This window comes from Tiliqua scincoides, chromosome 2 (assembly GCF_035046505.1).
Source record: "Tiliqua scincoides isolate rTilSci1 chromosome 2, rTilSci1.hap2, whole genome shotgun sequence".
Lineage (NCBI taxonomy): Eukaryota > Metazoa > Chordata > Lepidosauria > Squamata > Scincidae > Tiliqua > Tiliqua scincoides.
This window is the reverse complement of record NC_089822.1, coordinates 266,170,312-266,189,409: the sequence shown is the minus strand read 5'-3', so window position 1 is coordinate 266,189,409 and position 19,098 is coordinate 266,170,312. Positions and strand designations below refer to the sequence as shown.

The window sequence follows — 19,098 nt, the reverse complement described above, 5'->3', positions numbered from 1 at the left end:
AGTGTGTTTAGGATTGCAGCAGTATGTGGAACTGACTCAAGACAGGCAGCTATTCAGCGCAGAGTCCCTTGCAAATGCATAAAGAGCATCTTTCTCCTGGCACTGCTCCCCCTGCCCAGAATGGCTCCAAAGGGGAGGGGCCGCTTGCACACCATGGTGCAGCTCCCTGCAAAACTTAGTGCTTTGTACCCCCTCTAGCTATGCCACTTCCCATTCAGCCAGCAGGAGGCAGGCAAAGAGTGTCAAGTATCACTGCAAGTTACTGTGGTAATTGACAAAGGGACTGAGAATACGTAGATCGGCCAATATTATGATGCCATTGTAGAAATTCATGCCACATGGTGATGTGTCCAGTTCTGGTCACGTCTCAGAAATGGCATAGTGGAACCTGTGTACCACTGATGTCCAGGGGCCACAGGCTTCCAGGGAAGTCTGGTCCACTGGTGCAGGTATGTTGCCTCCCCCCACAAATTAGCACCAGTCCCACACCTGCACTCAGCTTCATCCAATTAGCCAAGCTACCAAGCGCTACTCTTCATCATTTCCTCCCTGCTTACACTTAGCTACCATGGGGTGGGGGAGGGGAGAAAGAGATTGGGAAAGGGAATTTCAGTTTGCCCTGTGTCCTTTACACTAGGTTCTTTGTGAAAATGCAGTTCACCCACAAATATGCACAACACCAGAAATCTGAAAATAAAGCTTTATTTGAGCTTTCTTCCATTACAAGTAAGGGGACAGTCCCCCCCCCGCCTCCCGAAGGGCAAATAAAGGGGCAACCCAGCTGGGTAAGTAGTATATATGAAAGGAGCAAAGAAACGAGCTAAATCTAACTGCAGGTGCCATATGCACGGGAAGGATAAAGTGGATAGAGAGATGCTCTTTTCCTTCTCACATAACACCACAGCCAGGGGACATCCACTAAGATTGAGTGTTGGGAGAGTTAGGACAGACAAAAGAAAATATTTCTTTACTCAGCGTGTGGTTGGTCTGTGGCACTCCTTGCCACAGGATGTGGTGATGGCATCTGGCCTGGACGCCTTTAAAAGGGGATTGGACAGATTTCTGGAGGAAATGTCCATTACTGATTGCAAGCCATAATGTGTATGTGCAACCTCCTGATTTTAGAAATGGGCTATGTCAGATGCAAGGGAGGGCACCAGGATGCAGGTCTCTTGTTATCTGGTGTGCTCCCTGGGGCATTTGGTGGGCCGCTGTGAGATATAGGAAGCTAGACTAGATGGGCCTTTGGCCTGATCCAGTGGGGCTGTTCTTATGTTCTTAACTACAATTCCCAGGAGGCCTTGCAGGTCTCTTGTTATCAGGTGTGCTCCCTGGGGCATTTGGTGGGCCACTGTGAGATACAGGAAGCTGGACTAGATGGGCCTATGGCCTGATCCAGTGGGGCTGTTCTGATGTTCTTATGCCCCTGTAGATTTGGCACCCCCCCACACACACACACAGATAAAGAAATCACAGAAAAAAGGGAACCCTATGTACAGTACTTGCTTCTTTGTGCCCATTACCTTCATCAAACACAACAGGACTTACTTCTGAGTAGACATGCATAGGATTGTGCCCTAAGAATACTAAAAGAATGTGTATGTTCTTATTGGATTTTGAGATGCAAGAAGAAACTATAAAAGAATGTATGATAAAATGGGCGCAAAATATAGGCCATAACATTACATTAGAACAATGGGAACAGATTTGGAAATATAATATAAAATTTACTAGAGCAACAAATTTTAAAGAAAATGTATATAGATGGTACATGACACCAGTAAAACTGGTAAAAAATGAACCAGAATATACCAAAAAATTGTTGGAAGTGTAAATGTGAGGAAGGAACATTTTATCTTATGTGGTGGACATGTTAAAAAATGCAAGTATATTGGAGAATGGTAAGGAATTTAATACAAGAGATTGTTGGATTTATGATACCGTTGAGACCAGAATTATTCTTGCTTAATATTACTTTAGATATTATGGATAAAGAAAATGATGTGTATTTCGTTATTATGATATTAACTGCTGTGAGGATTTTATATGCTAGATACTGGAAGGACATAAAAATTCCAACGAAAGATGAATTAATAGAGAAAATAATGAATGTGTCGGAAATGGATAGAGTTACAGAGATTTTGGATCAACAGCGCCAACCGACACCGATAGAGCAATGGAGACCATTCTATGCTTGGTTGGAAATGAAGTTGTAGATGTATGAGATAGGGCATTTAGATGAATATATTGTATACATGATACAGGATATGATATGACAGATAAATGATATTAAGAGGCTAAACTAGAAGAGGAACAAGATTAGGAGATATGTATTGATTGATTAGATATACAGTGGTGCCTCGCATAACGAAATTAATCCATTCCGCGAATCCTTTCGTTATGCGAAATTTTCGTTGCGCGAATCACGTTTTCCCATAGGAATGCATTGAAATCTAATTAATGCGTTCCTATGGGCAAAAAAGGTCAAAACGAAGTCAAATTTGTTTTACAAAGTGTTTATTATGTGCTCTTTAAAGGCATACATACTGCACAGAGGATTTCTAAAATTTGAAGCATACATGAAATTTTTAATTTTTAAAAAATTCGTTATGCGAAGCACGGACCTAAAAAGTTTTCGTTATGCAAAGCACGTACCTAAAAAATTTTTCGTTATGAGAAGCAAGGCCAGAAATTTTCGTTATGCGAGTTTTTTGCTGCGTGGGGCATTCGTTATGCGAGGCACCACTGTATTGATATATGATTGCCTGCACCCTCCAATGGTGTGTTTTTGTGCTGTATATTGAGTTTGTTATGTGTTCCTTTATATTTGTTGTTGGGTTTTTTTGGAAAATAATAAAAAATTAATAATAATAAAAATAAAAGAATACTAAACCTGAGTTCCTGACATGAACAGCTGCTTCTAGAATGTCAGGCTTTTGTCCAGTTTGCTCAGCATTCTCTGCCATTAGAAGAAAAAGTGACTCTATGGGAAACCTTAATGGGGAATTGTGGATAGGATAATGATAATGATAATGGGATGAGGATGGGGAGGTTAGAGAACAACAAGACAAAGGCAGGGTAGGAGAAGAAATTGGGAAAGGTAGGGTGATGGGATGTGATAGACGGTTTGGCACAATGAGAGGATGCGGGGACAAAGGAGCGAATAAGCAGCCCATCCTGGGGCATTCCGTGTATAAATGCTTTTATGCGAATGCCCGAAGTCTACGAGCAAAGGTGGGAGAACTGGAATGTCTGATGAAAAGGGAAAATATTGACATAGTGGGCAAAACGGAAACCTGGTGGAATGCGGGGAATCAGTGGGATACCGCAATCCCGGGCTATAAACTCTACAGGAGGGACAGGCAGGGGCGTGTTGGAGGTGGGGTGGCCCTTTATGTTAAGGAAGGGATAGAATCCAGCAAAGTAGAGATTGAAGGTGGGTCCGACTCCAGCGTAGAATCTCTGTGGGTTAAATTACCAGGCTTGTGCAGCAATGTAATACTGGGGGCGTGCTATCGTCCTCCAGACCAGAAATCTGATGGGGACCTTGAAATGAGGAAACAGATCAGGGAGGTGACAAGGAAGGACAGGGTTGTAATCATGGGGGACTTCAATTATCCTCATATTGACTGGGTCAATTTGTGTTCTGGTCACGATAAGGAAACCGGATTTCTTGACGTGCTAAATGACTGTGGCTTAGATCAGCTAGTCACGGAGCCCACCAGAGGACAGGTGACTCTGGATTTAATTTTGTGCGGTACGCAGGACCTGGTTAGAGATGTAAACGTTACTGAGCCATTGGGGAACAGTGATCATGCTGCGATCCGTTTTGACGTGCACGTTGGGGGAAGAATACCAGGCAAATCTCTAACAAAAACCCTTGACTTCCGACGGGCGGACTTCCCTCAAATGAGGAGGCTGGTTAGAAGGAGGTTGAAAGGGAGGGTAAAAAGAGTCCAGTCTCTCCAGAGTGCATGGAGGCTGCTTAAAACAACAGTAATAGAGGCCCAGCAGAGGTGTATACCGCAAAGAAAGAAGGGTTCCACTAAATCCAGGAGAGTGCCCGCAGGGCTAACCAGCCAAGTTAGAGAGGCTGTGAAGGGCAAGGAAGCTTCCTTCTGTAAATGGAAGTCTTGCCCTAATGAAGAGAATAAAAAGGAACATAAACTGTGGCAAGAGAAATGTAAGAAGGTGATAGGGGAGGCCAAGCGAGACTATGAGGAACGCATGGCCAGCAACATTAAGGGGAATAATAAAAGCTTCTTCAAATATGTTAGAAGCAGGAAACCCGCCAGAGAAGCGGTTGGCCCTCTGGATGGTGAGGGAGGGAAAGGGGAGATAAAAGGAGACTTAGAGATGGCAGAGAAATTAAATGAGTTCTTTGCATCTGTCTTCACGGCAGAAGACCTCGGGCAGATACCGCTGCCCGAACGGCCCCTCCTAACCGAGGAGTTAAGTCAGATAGAGGTTAAAAGAGAAGATGTTTCAGACCTCATTGATAAATTAAAGATCAATAAGTCACCGGGCCCTGATGGCATATACCCAAGGGTTATTAAGGAATTGAAGAATGAAGTTGCAGATCTCTTGACTAAGGTATGACCCTTGACTAAGGTATGCAACTTGTCCCTCAAAACGGCCACAGTGCCAGAAGATTGGAGGATAGCAAATGTCACGCCTATTTTTAAAAAGGGAAAGAGGGGGGACCCGGGAAACTATAGGCCGGTCAGCCTAACATCCATACCGGGTAAGATGGTGGAATGCCTCATCAAAGATAGGATCTCAAAACACATAGACGAACAGGCCTTGCTGAGGGAGAGTCAGCATGGCTTCTGTAAGGGTAAGTCTTGCCTCACAAACCTTATAGAATTCTTTGAAAAGGTCAACATGCATGTGGATGCGGGAGAACCCGTGGACATTATATATCTGGACTTTCAGAAGGCGTTTGACACGGTCCCTTACCAAAGGCTACTGAAAAAACTCCACAGGGAATTAGAGGACAGGTCCTCTCCTGGACTGAGAACTGGTTGGAGGCCAGGAAGCAGAGAGTGGGTGTCAATGGGCAATTTTCACAATGGAGAGAGGTGAAAAGCGGTGTGCCCCAAGGATCTGTCCTGGGACCGGTGCTCTTCAACCTCTTCATAAATGACCTGGAGACAGGGTTGAGCAGTGAAGTGGCTAAGTTTGCAGACGACACCAAACTTTTCCGAGTGGTAAAGACCAGAAGTGATTGTGAGGAGCTCCAGAAGGATCTCTCCAGACTGGGAGAATGGGCAGCAAAATGGCAGATGCGCTTCAATGTCAGTAAGTGTAAAGTCATGCACATTGGGGCAAAAAATCAAAACTTTAGATATAGGCTGATGGGTTCTGAGCTGTCTGTGACAGATCAGGAGAGAGATCTTGGGGTGGTGGTGGACAGGTCGATGAAAGTGTCGACCCAATGTGCGGTGACAGTGAAGAAGGCCAATTCTATGCTTGGGATCATTAGGAAGGGTACTGAGAACAAAACGGTTAGTATTATAATGCCGTTGTACAAATTGATGGTAAGGCCACACCTGGAGTATTGTGTCCAGTTCTGGTTGCCGCATCTCAAAAAAGACATAGTGGAAATGGAAAAGGTGCAAAAGAGAGCGACTAAGATGATTACGGGGCTGGGGCACCTTCCTTATGAGGAAAGGCTACGGCGTTTGGGCCTCTTCAGCCTAGAAAAGAGACGCTTGAGGGGGGACATAATTGAGACATACAAAATTATGCAGGGGATGGACAGAGTGGATAGGGAGATGCTCTTTACACTCTCACATAATACCAGAACCAGGGGACATCCACTAAAATTGAGTGTTGGGCGGGTTAGGACAGACAAAAGAAAATATTTCTTTACTCAGCGCGTGGTCGGTCTGTGGAACTCCTTGCCACAGGATGTGGTGCTGGCGTCTAGCCTAGACGCCTTTAAAAGGGGATTGGACGAGTTTCTGGAGGAAAAATCCATTATGGGGTACAAGCCATGATGTGTATGCGCAACCTCTTGATTTTAGGAATGGGTTAAGTCAGAATGCCAGATGTAGGGGAGAGCACCAGGATGAGGTCTCTTGTTATCTGGTGTGCTCCCTGGGGCATTTGGTGGGCCGCTGTGAGATACAGGAAGCTGGACTAGATGGGCCTATGGCCTGATCCAGTGGGGCTGTTCTTATGTTCTTATATTCTTATAATAGGATTGCAGCCTTAATGGGGAATTCCTTTTGTGAAAATTTGGCCTTTCCTCCTAAGGTTCTGATGGAGCAATTGAGAGACCCAAACTGGCTGTGTCAGGGCCCAGTCCTGTGGGCCACAGCGCCGGCACTTCTGCATGAGCAGTACTGAACACACCGCCGGCACTGGTCCCATCATCAGTCAGCCTGGGGCTGCAGCACCTGGGAAAGCCATCAAGAGCTCCCGCCAGCAAGTACTGCTACCAGCTGCTGTCAGGTCATTTCGGGGCAGGGTGGGAGGGTGCAGAACTGGCTGGGGGAAGGGGAGGAGCAGGCCCAGGAGGGGGGGCGGAGATGGTGGCAGGCTCTGCCAGCATATTCTAACCCCCTTCCCGGGCTGTGAAACCCAACACAGGTCTCCTCAATTCTGCACCAGCTCAATAGCAGGCACAGAACCGGGAAGACCCATTGGGGCCACCTGGCCGCTACTTGAGTTAAAGGAACATTTGTTCCCCTACCTGGAGGAGACCTGGCGCTCTTCTCTGCCCCACTAGATGCAGTGGTCACCACTTTGGCCCCGCTGAAACCCTGGGCGCTAGGGAAGCTTAGGACAGGGCTGTAAATCAGCCCCAAATCTGATCTCCTAAGGCAGGGAGTTTGACTACATGTGAAACAAGGTTTTTGCCCTCAGCTGGCTCTTTCCCGACTCCAAGGACTGACGTGATCTCCCGTATTTGTGGCGCTTCTGAGAACATACACCATGGAGCTAGTAGTTCTTTCCCTCAGAGGCAGCGCCCCATTCACAGCATCAGGAAGTCCCTGGGGAGCTCTGGCTGAAGTGCTGAGAATCAGGGAGCCTTTTCTCCCCAGCACCCTGGGAGTCAAGTCACACACAACACCGATCTCAGGAAACGTTTTGATAGAAAGATTTCCAGATTCTTGTCACTGACGCAATGCTAAACAGTCACAGGTCCTTTAAGAATCATTTTGGAGGTTTTATTAACATATTTACAACCCAAATCAGTTCAGTTTAGATACAGATGTTCACTCCTTCCTTCTCATCTTGTTTCTCCGCGAACTACTCTCAGAAAATCATATTAATAACCTAAGACAAACAAGACAACCATGTGACACTGTATGTCACTCCCACCTCCTTATTTGGCATATCATGACACTGGTGCATGGTTTCAGCTCTAACTAGGTCATTTTGCTCTGAAATCAAATGTTCTTGGCCCACAACTCTAGTTACACAAGCTCTTGGAATTCTACATGTTCTGTCAATAATGATCTCTTTAGGTCACTTTGATATAACAACATGATTTCTTATCTTTTTACAGGAAACACCAGTCTTTTCTTCGCTCCTCTGCTCCTCCTCCGCTCCTCCTCTGCTCCTCCTCTGCTCCTAACTCATATTTAAGTTATTTTCCCAACCAGAGAAGATGGGTTAACCCTCTAAAATCTCTATCCATTTCAACCACCTTGCACCTCTCTCTTCTCCCACCGGAGCGCCTGCCGACTGTTTGCAGAACAGTTATTCAGCGAGGGGCTCAGTGTTTTCCTTCCGGAGCCCGTGCTTTCAATAGGGATGGTTTGGTCCCATCAGAAAGAAGAAAGAAAAAACCCACAACCCAACTAGCTACATAAGCAAGGAAATCTCCAGACCCTCCCACCATAATTTCTCCTTTGGGCAGTGAATAAGGGGGTAGGGAACGTTGTGGGGAAATTTGTGAGCAAAGCCGGTTTCTCCTCCCAGGGTCCTGTGTCTTTCACGGAGGTGGCTGTGCACTTCACGGAGGAGTAGGAGCTACAGGAGTGGATTTCAGCCAGCAGGCTCGGCCCTGGGAAGTTATGATGGAAGATGATGGATCGTGGCCTCCCTGGATAAGGACAGGAACCAAAGTTCAGCGATGGAGGACTATTGTGCGCGTATAAGTTCTGGGTGAAATTGTTCATCATGCCAGGCTGGGAACCACATAAGTTGGCACAAAAAACTGGTGCTTCTGTTACGTGGCAGTAACACTTATACAGGCATCCCCCCATATCCGCAAGGGATGCATTCCTAGCCCCGCCATGGAGAAACCATGTATACGGGGAACCCTATCTCCACGGACTCAATGACACCGCACCTCCCCTGCACCCATTACCGTTGTTTATGTTGTTTAAAGTCACACAAAGGATCGCGTATCTTGCTTTAACCAGAGGCTATAAGCTTCCTGCTTCCTGTTAACATTTCCTGAGCTGCTCTAGCTTCAGGCTCCCTGCCTGCTTGTCTTGCTATAAGGTTTCTGCTTACACAGCATTGGGTTAAAGAAAGATACATGATCCTTTGTGCAACTGTAAATAACTCAAGCAAAGGTAATGGGCGCAGATGAGCCCAGGGAACCGAGTATAAGTGGGTCCACGGATACCAGGGGATGCCTTTACTGGCATTTGCACAGGCATGACATAGGCATTAGCTAAAAGAAATGATTATAAAAGGTTGATCTGTAACACGCACTCTTACTGAAGCTGTTTCCACACCCCAAGCATTTATATGGTTTCTCCCGTGTGGGTTCTTTGATGCACAGTCAGGCTTGATCTCGCAGTGAAGCTCTTTCCACACTCCAAGCATTTATGTGGTTTCTCTCCTGTGTGGATTCTATTATGTTTAGTGAGGCTTCCACTGTCACTGAAGCTCTTTCCACACTCCAAGCATTCATATGGTTTCTCCCCAGTGTGAGTTCTTTGATGCAATCTCAGGCCACCACTGATACGAAAGCTTTTTCCACACTCCAAGCATTTATATGGTTCCTCCCCTGTGTGGCATCTCTGATGTACAGTCAAGCTTGAGTTGACACTGAAGTTCATTCCACACTCCAAGCATTTATATGGTTTCTCCCCTGTGTGGGTCCTTCCATGCACAGTGAGGTGTGAACTCTTATTGAAGCTCTTGCTGCACACAATGCATTTATGTGGTTTCTCTCCTGTGTGGATTCTATTATGTTTAGTGAGGCTGCCACAGGCACTGAAACTCTTTCCACACTCCAAGCATGTATATGGTTTCTCTCCTGTGTGGATTCTATTATGTTTAGTGAGGTTTCTACTGTCACTGAAGCTCTTTCCACACTCCAAGCATTCATATGGTTTCTCCCCAGTGTGAGTTCTTTGATGCAAACTCAGGCCACCACTGATACAAAAGCTCTTTCCACACTCCAAGCATTTATATGGTTTCTCCCCAGTGTGGATTCTTCCATGCACAGTGAGGTGTGCACTCTCATTGAAGCTCTTACCACACACTATGCATTTATATGGTTTCTCTCCTGTGTGGATTCTATGATGTTTAGTGAGGCTTCCACTGTCACTGAAGCTCTTTCCACACTCCAAGCATTTATATGGTTTTTCTCCTGTATGGGTTCTTTGATGCACATTCAGGCGTGAGCTGTGATTGAAGCTTTTTCCACACACAAAGCATTTAAATGCTTTCTCTCCTGTGTGGCTTCTTTGATGCACAGTTAAGCTTGGGCTCCCAGTGAAGCTTTTTCCACACTCCAAGCATTTATATGGTTTCTCCTCTGTGTGGGTTCTTTGATGCCGAATGAGGTGTGAGCAATACCTGAAGGTTTTGCTGCACTCCTTGCATTTATATGGTTTGACCCCAGTGTGGGTTCTTTGATGCTTAGCCAGGGTTGAGCTCGCATTGAAGCTCTTTCCACACTGCAGGCATTTATACGGTTTCTCCCCTGTGTGGATTCTTTGATGTGAGGTCAGGCTTGTGCTCTGGGTGAAGCTCTTTCCACACTCAAAGCATTTATATGGCTTCTCCCCTGTGTGCGTCCTTTGATGTGAATTCAAGCTTGAACGCACACTGAAGCTATTTCCGCACTCCAAACATTTGTATGGTTTCTCCCCAGTATGGGTTCTTAGATGCTGAGTCAAGTGTGAGCTGACACGGAAGCCTTTTCCACACTCCAAGCATTCATATGGTTTTTCTCCTGTGTGGATTCTTTGATGTCGAGTAAGCATTCTTCTACTTCTAAAACCCTTTCCACACTCCAAGCAATTATGTAGTGTCTCATCTGTGTGGGTTCTTTGATGTGTTCTAAGTTCTGATTTATTGCTTAAGGTCTGCGCAGGCTGATGGCATTTTTCTTTCCCCTTACCAGCACCTTCTTCTGGATTAACTGGGATGACTTTGGAATTTGCATCCTGACGAGCATCGTGTTTTTTTCTCTGCATCTCTGTTTCTTTCCCCTCTTGATTCCCTGATCTGTCTTGATGCCCAGCTCTCTCTGCTGTGAGGCTCTTTTCACGGGAAGTGAGGTGTGTATTTGCACTGAAGCTCTTTCTCCACCGAGTGCATTTAAATGATTTCTTCTCTTTGGGGAGTTTCCTGCATTTATTCATGTTGGATTTATATCTGCTGGTTTTGCCACGCAATGGACGCTTCTTTCTTTTCTCCCCTTTTGGATGCTCCCGTTGAACTGGAATTTCCTGGCGGTCGTTGTCTTGACAAAGAACAGGTGTGGTTCTCTGGACAGGTGCGGGGCTTCCCCCCTGCTTCTCTGATCCGCCCTGGTCTCCAAAAGTCACTTCTTCTACATCCCGCATGGTTGTTTCTGGTGCCTCTCTCTGATTATCACTGTCCTGTCCGTTGCCTCCTAGAAAAGGGACAGAACCTGGATTAGCAACAGAGAAATGGAACACTTCAAGGCAGTGGTTCTCACACTTTTAGGGAGCTTTACTCCTTAAGTACGTCTTTGTGGGGGAGTGGTGAAGGGAGTGGTGTGATCCCCAGGATCGCATCACTACGGGGGGCAAGGGGGGTGGGCTTGGGCAAGCAGCAGGAGGTGAAGGGAACCCCATGCAGCCCTCCATAGGGCTGAGTTGCTTATGAGTACGGATTACACAGGCCTACAAAACTGAGGGTCAGAAAAGTTTTTCCCAAACTTTATGGTGGTTTGAAATGAATTTGGGGTGCTGATTCAAAAAATGGCATCCGTTTTGCCCTATCACATCTAGTTTTGGAGATAGAGTATAGCCTCATTAGTGAGTGGTTCAAGCAGCTTCTTCATGAGAAAGCCATGGTGTAGCCTTCCTCATGAGGAAGCTGCTTGAACCATTCACTAAAGTGGCTATGCCGTGTCTCCATAGACGTGATAGCGCAAAAAGGATGCCATTTTTGGAATCAGCACCCCAAATATACACAGGAATTGGTGTAACATTTAAGGAAGCAAAATGTGTGTTGGCCTGTGTAAATGACAGGACACAACATGCTGCAGTCGTACAGCTCACATCCCCCAATAGCCCTATGAATAAATGACCCTCCCCCAAACTCCCACAGCACCCCTGTGGACCATTTGCGGCACACCAATGTGTTGTGGCACATGCGGGAGCAATAAATACAGCATGAGCACCAGCACTAAAAAACAAAGAAGCCCAGAGGAATAGTTTCTCCCAGGCTGGAGATCTGTCTGGGAACACCTGTCTTGATGGTGTTCATGGTAGGAGATCGGGAATGTCTGGTGACGAAGGAAAACATTGATATGGTGGGCATAACAGAAACACTGTGGAATAAGGAGAACCAGTGGTGTCAGGGCAGCAGGGGAGGATAGCCCTTGCTTTCCCGAGAGCAGAATGGTATGGCAGCGTAGAGAGGTAGCAAAAGAAGCAGGCGATCCCAAACAGAGCCCAAGGAGCAGACACAGGCTTGTTTGTTGCAGAAGCAGGTATTGGTCAAGGAGCAGGCAGAAGAAGAGTCAGTCAAACGGTCCAGAAGTCAGGGATACAGAGAGGCACAGGCACGACACAGTCCAAGTCACAGAACAAACCAGCAGCACGACACGCAGAAACTCCACCACAGCAACCCACATTTGGTGTCTGCTCTTGCCCCCATATGTACCGGGGCCAGCCAATCAGAATAGGGCAAGCTCATCGTCACAAGACAGTCTTGTGACCCTTTCTGATTGGCTGTCCAGTGGTGCAATACCATAGCCTGCGTGACTCTGCACACATCCTCCCAAAGTCATGTGACTCCCACCTGCAACAGGTGCAGCTGATTGCATCAGCATACATAGACAGTGCTACTGTTCCTTTTAATTGCATTTCACACCAGGCCTGGACATCAAGGCCGCTCCGGCCACATCCTGGCTTAATTCAGGGCCTGGGAAGCCAAAGGCCTGACAAGCCTTTGGATACTGTGGTCCCAGGCGATAGACTCTATAGGAGGGACAGAGAAGGGTCTGTTGGTGGTGGGGTGGCCATCAACGTTAAAGAAGGGGTGGAATCCAGGAAAGTAGAGATTGAAGGTGGGTCTGACTCCACCACAGAATTGCTGTGGGTTAAATTACCAGGTTTGAGGAGCGATGTAATACTAGAATTTTGAGACATACAAAATTATGCAGGGGATGGACAGAGTGGATAGCGAGATGCTCTTTACACTCTCACATAATACCAGAACCAGGGGACATCCACTAAAATTGAGTGTTGGGCGGGTTAGGACAGATAAAAGAAAATATTTCTTTACTCGGCATGTGGTTGGTCTGTGGAACTCCTTGCCACAGGATGTGGTGACGGCATCTGGCCTGGATGCCTTTAAAAGGGGATTGGACAAGTTTCTGGAGGAAAAATCCATTACGGGTTACAAGCCATGATGTGTATGCGCTTTTTGTTGGCAACCTTCAGTCTCGAAAGACTATGGTATCGCGCTCTGAAAGGTGGTTCTGGAACAGCATCTAGTGTGGCTGAAAAGGCCGATTCGGGAGTGACAATCCCTTCCACACTGGGAGCAAGTGCAATCTGTCCCTGGCCTGTCTCCCTGGCTATGGGCCTTCCTTCTTTGCCTCTTAGCCTCAGACTGTTGGCCAAGTGTCTCTTCAAACTGGGAAAGGCCATGTTGCACAGCCTGCCTCCAAGCGGGCCGCTCAGAGGCCAGGGTTTCCCACCTGTTGAGGTCCACTCCTAAGGCCTTCAGATCCCTCTTGCAGATGTCCTTGTATCGCAGCTGTGGTCTACCTGTAGGGCGCTTTCCTTGCACGAGTTCTCCATAGAGGAGATCCTTTGGGATCCGGCCATCATCCATTCTCACGACATGACCGAGCCAACGCAGGCGTCTCTGTTTCAGTAGTGCATACATGCTAGGGATTCCAGCACGTTCCAGGACTGTGTTGTTTGGAACTTTGTCCTGCCAGGTGATGCCGAGAATATGTCGGAGGCAGCGCATGTGGAAAGCATTCAGTTTCCTCTCCTGTTGTGAGTGAAGAGTCCATGACTCGCTGCAGTACAGAAGTGTACTCAGGACGCAAGCTCTGTAGACCTGGATCTTGGTATGTTCCGTCAGCTTCTTGTTGGACCAGACTCTCTTTGTGAGTCTGGAAAACGTGGTAGCTGCTTTACCGATGCGTTTGTTTAGCTCGGTATCGAGAGAAAGAGTGTCGGAGATCGTTGAGCCAAGGTACACAAAGTCATGGACAACCTCCAGTTCATGTGCAGAGATTGTAATGCAGGGAGGTGAGTCCACATCCTGAACCATGACCTGTGTTTTCTTCAGGCTGATTGTCAGTCCAAAATCTTGGCAGGCCTTGCTAAAACGATCCATGAGCTGCTGGAGATCTTTGGCAGAGTGGGTAGTGATAGCTGCATCGTCGGCAAAGAGGAAGTCACACAGACATTTCAGCTGAACTTTGGACTTTGCTCTCAGTCTGGAGAGGTTGAAGAGCTTTCCATCTGATCTGGTCCGGAGATAGATGCCTTCTGTTGTAGTTCCAAAGGCCTGCTTCAGCAGGACAGCGAAGAAGATCCCAAACAAGGTTGGTGCAAGAACACAGCCCTGCTTCACGCCGCTTCAGATGTCAAAGGGGTCTGATGTGGAGCCATCAAAGACAACAGTGCCCTTCATGTCCTTGTGGAAGGATCTGATGATGCTGAGAAGCCTGGGTGGACATCCAATCTTGGGGAGAATCTTGAAGAGGCCATCCCTGCTGACCAGGTCGAAAGCCTTTGTGAGATCTATGAAGGCTATAAAGAGTGGCTGTCGTTGTTCCCTGCATTTCTCCTGCAGTTGTCTAAGGGAGAATACCATATCAGTGGTATGCGCAACCTCCTGCTTTTAGAAGTGGGCTATGTCAGAATGCCAATGCAAGGGAGGGCACCAGGATGCAGGTCTCTTGTTATCTGGTGTGCTCCCTGGGGCAACAGGAGAGGAAACTGAACGCTTTCCACATGCGCTGCCTCCAACGCCTTCCTTTCACAAAGCCCAGTCTCCAAGGCACCTCTCTCCTCAAGAACCCAAGTGCAGCCGGGCTGCTCTATGGCCAAGGCCAACTGCTTGGCAGAGAACAGTGTGAACTTCGGATGCAAGCTTGTTGGCAGGCAAAGCAACAAACAAGTGCAAGTCCTTTGACATCTCCAGTGCTTGGAACATGCAACACTGGACACTTCCAACATGCAAAGCAGCACTGGGGTTAATATTCTGCCTGGGTAGCACTCTGAGTCCTGAGGCTTACTCTGCGGAAAAAGCTTTCAACACGTTCCAAATGTGTTTCTTCTCTGATGCAAAGCCAGGTGTGAGCTTTTCCTGAAGCTCTTTCCACACTGCAAGCATTTATATGGCTTCTGCCCCGTGTGGGTTCTTTGATGCACAGTCAGGCTTGAGTTAGTGCTGAAGCTCTTTCCACACTCCAGGCGCTTACTCAATTTCTCCCCCTTGTGGGTTCTTTGATGCAAGAAGGCAACTCATTTTCAAAAGTCTTCGTACAGGCCCTGCTCAGAAGTGAGAGGGGGGAGAGGGCTGCTTTTCAATGCCAAGCAGCATTTGGCCAATGTCCAATGGAGGCAACACAAAAGTACAAAAACACAAAAGAAGGGGGATCCTCGTGGAGGTGTGATAATACTCCCACCAGAATGGGGAGGGGGCTACTGGTAGTCAGTATCGTATCACTCTTGCTGGCTTGCATGCTGGCTCCAGCTGCCCTGAATCTAGTCCTGGGGGGGGGCTGCCTTTCAGCACTGGGAATGGTTCGAGGGAGACCCTGGGCTGGAGGTTCCTCCCAGCTGCAGGGCAGAGTCAGCATGTGGGCTTGCCCTGCTGCTGGCCAATGCTCAGGGGTCTGTGGAAACCAGGTCCCACCTGAATGGCTCTCTCCTACCCCTTGGGATTCGGCACAGACTCCTCCTGCCTGCCTGACTCTATCCTTGACTGGGCTGAGGCCTTATTTTGATCCAGTCTCTCCTTCCACCTGCTCTCAACCCTGCCTGGTCTCCCTCCCTTCCCCACCTGCCCCCTACACCTCTCCCCAGTCAAGGAAAATCCACAAGACTTTGAAACCCAATTGCTTGGAGTTTTCATGATTTATTCATGCTGGGAGAGAGCTTTCCACAAAGGAAATTGCTCTCCCTCCTCGGATCCAACTGTACATTTTTAGCACTAGTACTCTTCTAGCATTGGTTAATGCTGTACATCCAAGGACACAACATGTCACACATTCCATAGGCCAGCACGTCGCGCATCCCATGGGCTGCACATCATATAGGCCAGAGGTTCTCAAACATTTTAGTACCGGCACCCACTTAGCTTTACAAAACTTTTATTAAAAGGTGATCAAGAAAGAAATCATATTTCTATTTGTTTACCATTAATATTTTATTTATTTATTTTATTTGCAAAAAAAACTCCATCTGCTTCTCCTAATTGTTGTTGGCAACCTTCAGTCTCGAAAGACTCTGGTATCGCGCTCTGAAAGGTGGTTCTGGCACAGCATCTAGTGTGGCTGAAAAGGCCAATCCGGGAGTGACAATCCCTTCCACACTGGGAGCAAGTGCAATCTGTCCCTGGTTTGTCTCCCTGGCTATGGGCCTTCCTTCTTTGCCTCTTTGCCTCAGACTGTTGGCCAAGTGTCTCTTCAAACTGGGAAAGGCCATGCTGCACAGCCTGCCTCCAAGCGGGCCGCTCAGAGGCCAGGGTTTCCCACCTGTTGAGGTCCACTCCTAAGGCCTTCAGATCCCTCTTGCAGATGTCCTTGTATCGCAGCTGTGGACTACCTGTAGGGTGCTTTCCTTGCACGAGTTCTCCATAGAGGAGATCCTTAGGTTGAAGAGCTTCTCCTAATGGTTGAAGAGCTTCTCCTAATGAGGAAGCCCTAATATAAGAACATAAGAACATAAGAACAGCCCCACTGGATCAGGCCATAGGCCCATCTAGTCCAGCTTCCTGTATCTCACAGCGGCCCACCAAATGCCCCAGGGAGCACACCAGATAACAAGAGACCTCATCCTGGTGCCCTCCCCTACATCTGGCATTCTGACTTAACCCATTTCTAAAATCAGGAGGTTGCGCATACACATCATGGCTTGTACCCCATAATGGATTTTTCCTCCAGAAACTTGTCCAATCCCTTTTTAAAGGCGTCTAGGCTAGACGCCAGCACCACATCCTGTGGCAAGGAGTTCCACAGACCGACCACACGCTGAGTAAAGAAATATTTTCTTTTGTCTGTCCTAACCCGCCCAACACTCAATTTTAGTGGATGTCCCCTGGTTCTGGTATTATGTGAGAGTGTAAAGAGCATCTCCCTATCCACTCTGTCCATCCCCTGCATAATTTTGTATGTCTCAATCATGTCCCCCCTCAACCGTCTCTTTTCTAGGCTGAAGAGGCCCAAACGCCGTAGCCTTTCCTCATAAGGAAGGTGCCCCAGCCCCGTAATCATCTTAGTCGCTCTCTTTTGCACCTTTTCCATTTCCACTATGTCTTTTTTGAGATGCGGCGATCAGAACTGGACACAATACTCCAGGTGTGGCCTTACCATCGATTTGTACAACGGCATTATAATACTAGCCGTTTTGTTCTCAATACCCTTCCTAATGATCCCAAGCATAGAATTGGCCTTCTTCACTGCCACCGCACATTGGGTCGACACTTTCATCGACCTGTCCACCACCACCCCAAGATCTCTCTCCTGATCTGTCACAGACAGCTCAGAACCCATCAGCCTATATCTAAAGTTCTGATTTTTTGCCCCAATGTGCATGACTTTACACTTACTGACATTGAAGCGCATCTGCCATTTTGCTGCCCATTCTGCCAGTCTGGAGAGATGAATAGCCTCAAGGCTTGAGGGGCTTAGTTCTGTGACCTTCCCTCACTACCTGTCATTCACGGAAAAAAGCACACCAGAACAAAGTTGCTTAAACATTTATCTCCCTCTATTTACACAGCTTGCAAACTGCTCAGAGGCAACAAAGATTTGTGGTCATCTCCTGTACTCTGTTTTGGTCCAGGGGTGTCCTCAGCTGCCTTCTGCAAAGGGTTTAGGTCTCCGAAGTTGCTCTGCTGCTACACAGTGCTGTTAGTCCATCATTCTCCCAAACAAAAGTCCCCCCTGTGTGGAATTGTTGATATGTTGCAAAAGAGTGTAGCCTAAAACATTGTCTACTTGTGTATGGATGTGACTTCAGTTTTGACCTCTAACTGAAGCTTTTTCTACACTGCAATTGCTTATAGTTTCTCCCCAGTATGGGTTCTCTGATACAAAGGCAGGCTGGAGTGCACACTGAAACTCTTTCTGCATGCCAAGCATTTAAAAGGTTTCTCCCCGGTGTGGGTTCTTTATTACACAATCCACTTTCCACTCTCACTGCAGCTCCTTAAACACTCATTTGATGTGTTCTAACATCTGATTTTCTGCCGAAAGTCTTTGAGCATTGGGGGCATTTTTCTTGCCTGTTTTCAGTTCCTTGTTCTCTGTCTCTTGAGATTACTGAAATCTCCACCATGATGAGCATCAGATTGATTTCTCCCTTTCTCTGTCTGGATTCCCTCCTACTTCCTTGATCTGTCTTGATGTGTAGCTTTCTCCCTTGTGTGGATCTTGTTAAGGGCAGTACAGTGTGTGCCTGAAGAAGCGCTTTCTCCTCGTGCAAAGGATGTTCATTCCCTTCCCTTTGGGATGTTCCTGTTGTACTGGGATATCAAGTCTGTCTTAACCCTGAGAAAGAACTGAATCAGTCCTCCAGGCATGGGCTGGGCTTTCCTCCTGCCTCCCTGATCCACCCTGGTCTCTCTGAGTCACATCCTCTATTTTAAGCTTTGTTGCTTCCAGTAACACCCCACTTGGCTCATCATCTTGTCTGTTGCTTTCTGGAACAGAGGGGAATCACGACTAGCAGTGCAATGCAGAAAAGGAACCTCCACCTGTACTATAATATACACAGTATTTAAGAAATTGTCTTTGAAGTTGGTTCTCAAGGATATTATAATGCTCATGAGTTAACTGCAAAGCAGTACTGAAACTACCTCTGTTGGGTTTTAAAATGAAGGAAGGTTCTGATTGAAGCTCATTCCCCAGACAGAGCATTGATGTGCTTTCCAGCTTATGCGGCTATCTTGATGTGCTTAAGGTGTACGCTATTGATGAACTGCACTCCAAGTGTCTTTGAATGGTTTCGCTCCAGTGTGCATTGATTCATGAGAAGGGCTGAGCGATCACAGAAGCTCTTTCCACATTCATGTGGTTAATATCATGCATGCGTAGCTTGATGTGCCTTAAAGCGTGCTCTGTGGCCAAACCTTTTTCCACACTTCAAGCATTTATATGGCCTCTCTCCTGTGTGTGTTCTTTGATGCAAAGTCAGGTCTGAGGTCCCATGGAAGCACATTCCATATTCCAGGCATTTATATGGTTTCTCCCCAGTGTGGGTTCTTTTATGCACGTTCAGGTGTGAGCTCTGACTGAAGCTTTTTCCACACACCAAGCATTTAAATGGTTTCTCTCCTGTGTGGGTTCTCTGGTGCATAGTTAAGCTTGAGCTCACACTGAAGCTCTTCCCACACTCTAAGCATTTTAATGGTTTCTCCCCTGTGTAGGTTCTTTGATGCATGGTCAAGCTGTCTCTTCTGAAGGTGTTTCCACACTCTAAGTCAGGGGTGTCAAACATAAGGCCT

General features: G+C 47.1%; 2 protein-coding genes across 2 annotated transcripts in view; both read right to left on the bottom strand.

Annotated features, from left to right (window-relative positions):
* Window positions 1-19,098, bottom strand: part of LOC136640311 (zinc finger protein 665-like) — a 274,368-nt gene that overhangs the window by 246,159 nt on the left and 9,111 nt on the right. The window contains exon 2 of the mRNA XM_066615339.1: window positions 8,766-10,819. Within this exon, the coding sequence (XP_066471436.1) occupies window positions 8,766-10,769 (2,004 nt within the window). The 5' untranslated portion in view covers window positions 10,770-10,819. The remainder of the gene's footprint in view (window positions 1-8,765; window positions 10,820-19,098) is intronic.
* Window positions 17,418-19,094, bottom strand: LOC136640503 (zinc finger protein 664-like). The gene has a single exon (XM_066615671.1). It carries the CDS (start codon window positions 19,089-19,091, stop codon window positions 18,675-18,677), a length of 417 nt encoding a protein of 138 aa, XP_066471768.1. The 5' UTR covers window positions 19,092-19,094; the 3' UTR covers window positions 17,418-18,674.

Coding starts and splice junctions, on each gene's coding strand:
- LOC136640503 (XM_066615671.1), bottom strand. CDS start 19,091: ATGTTTGACACCCCTGACTTAGAGTGTGGAAACACCTTCAGAAGAGAC.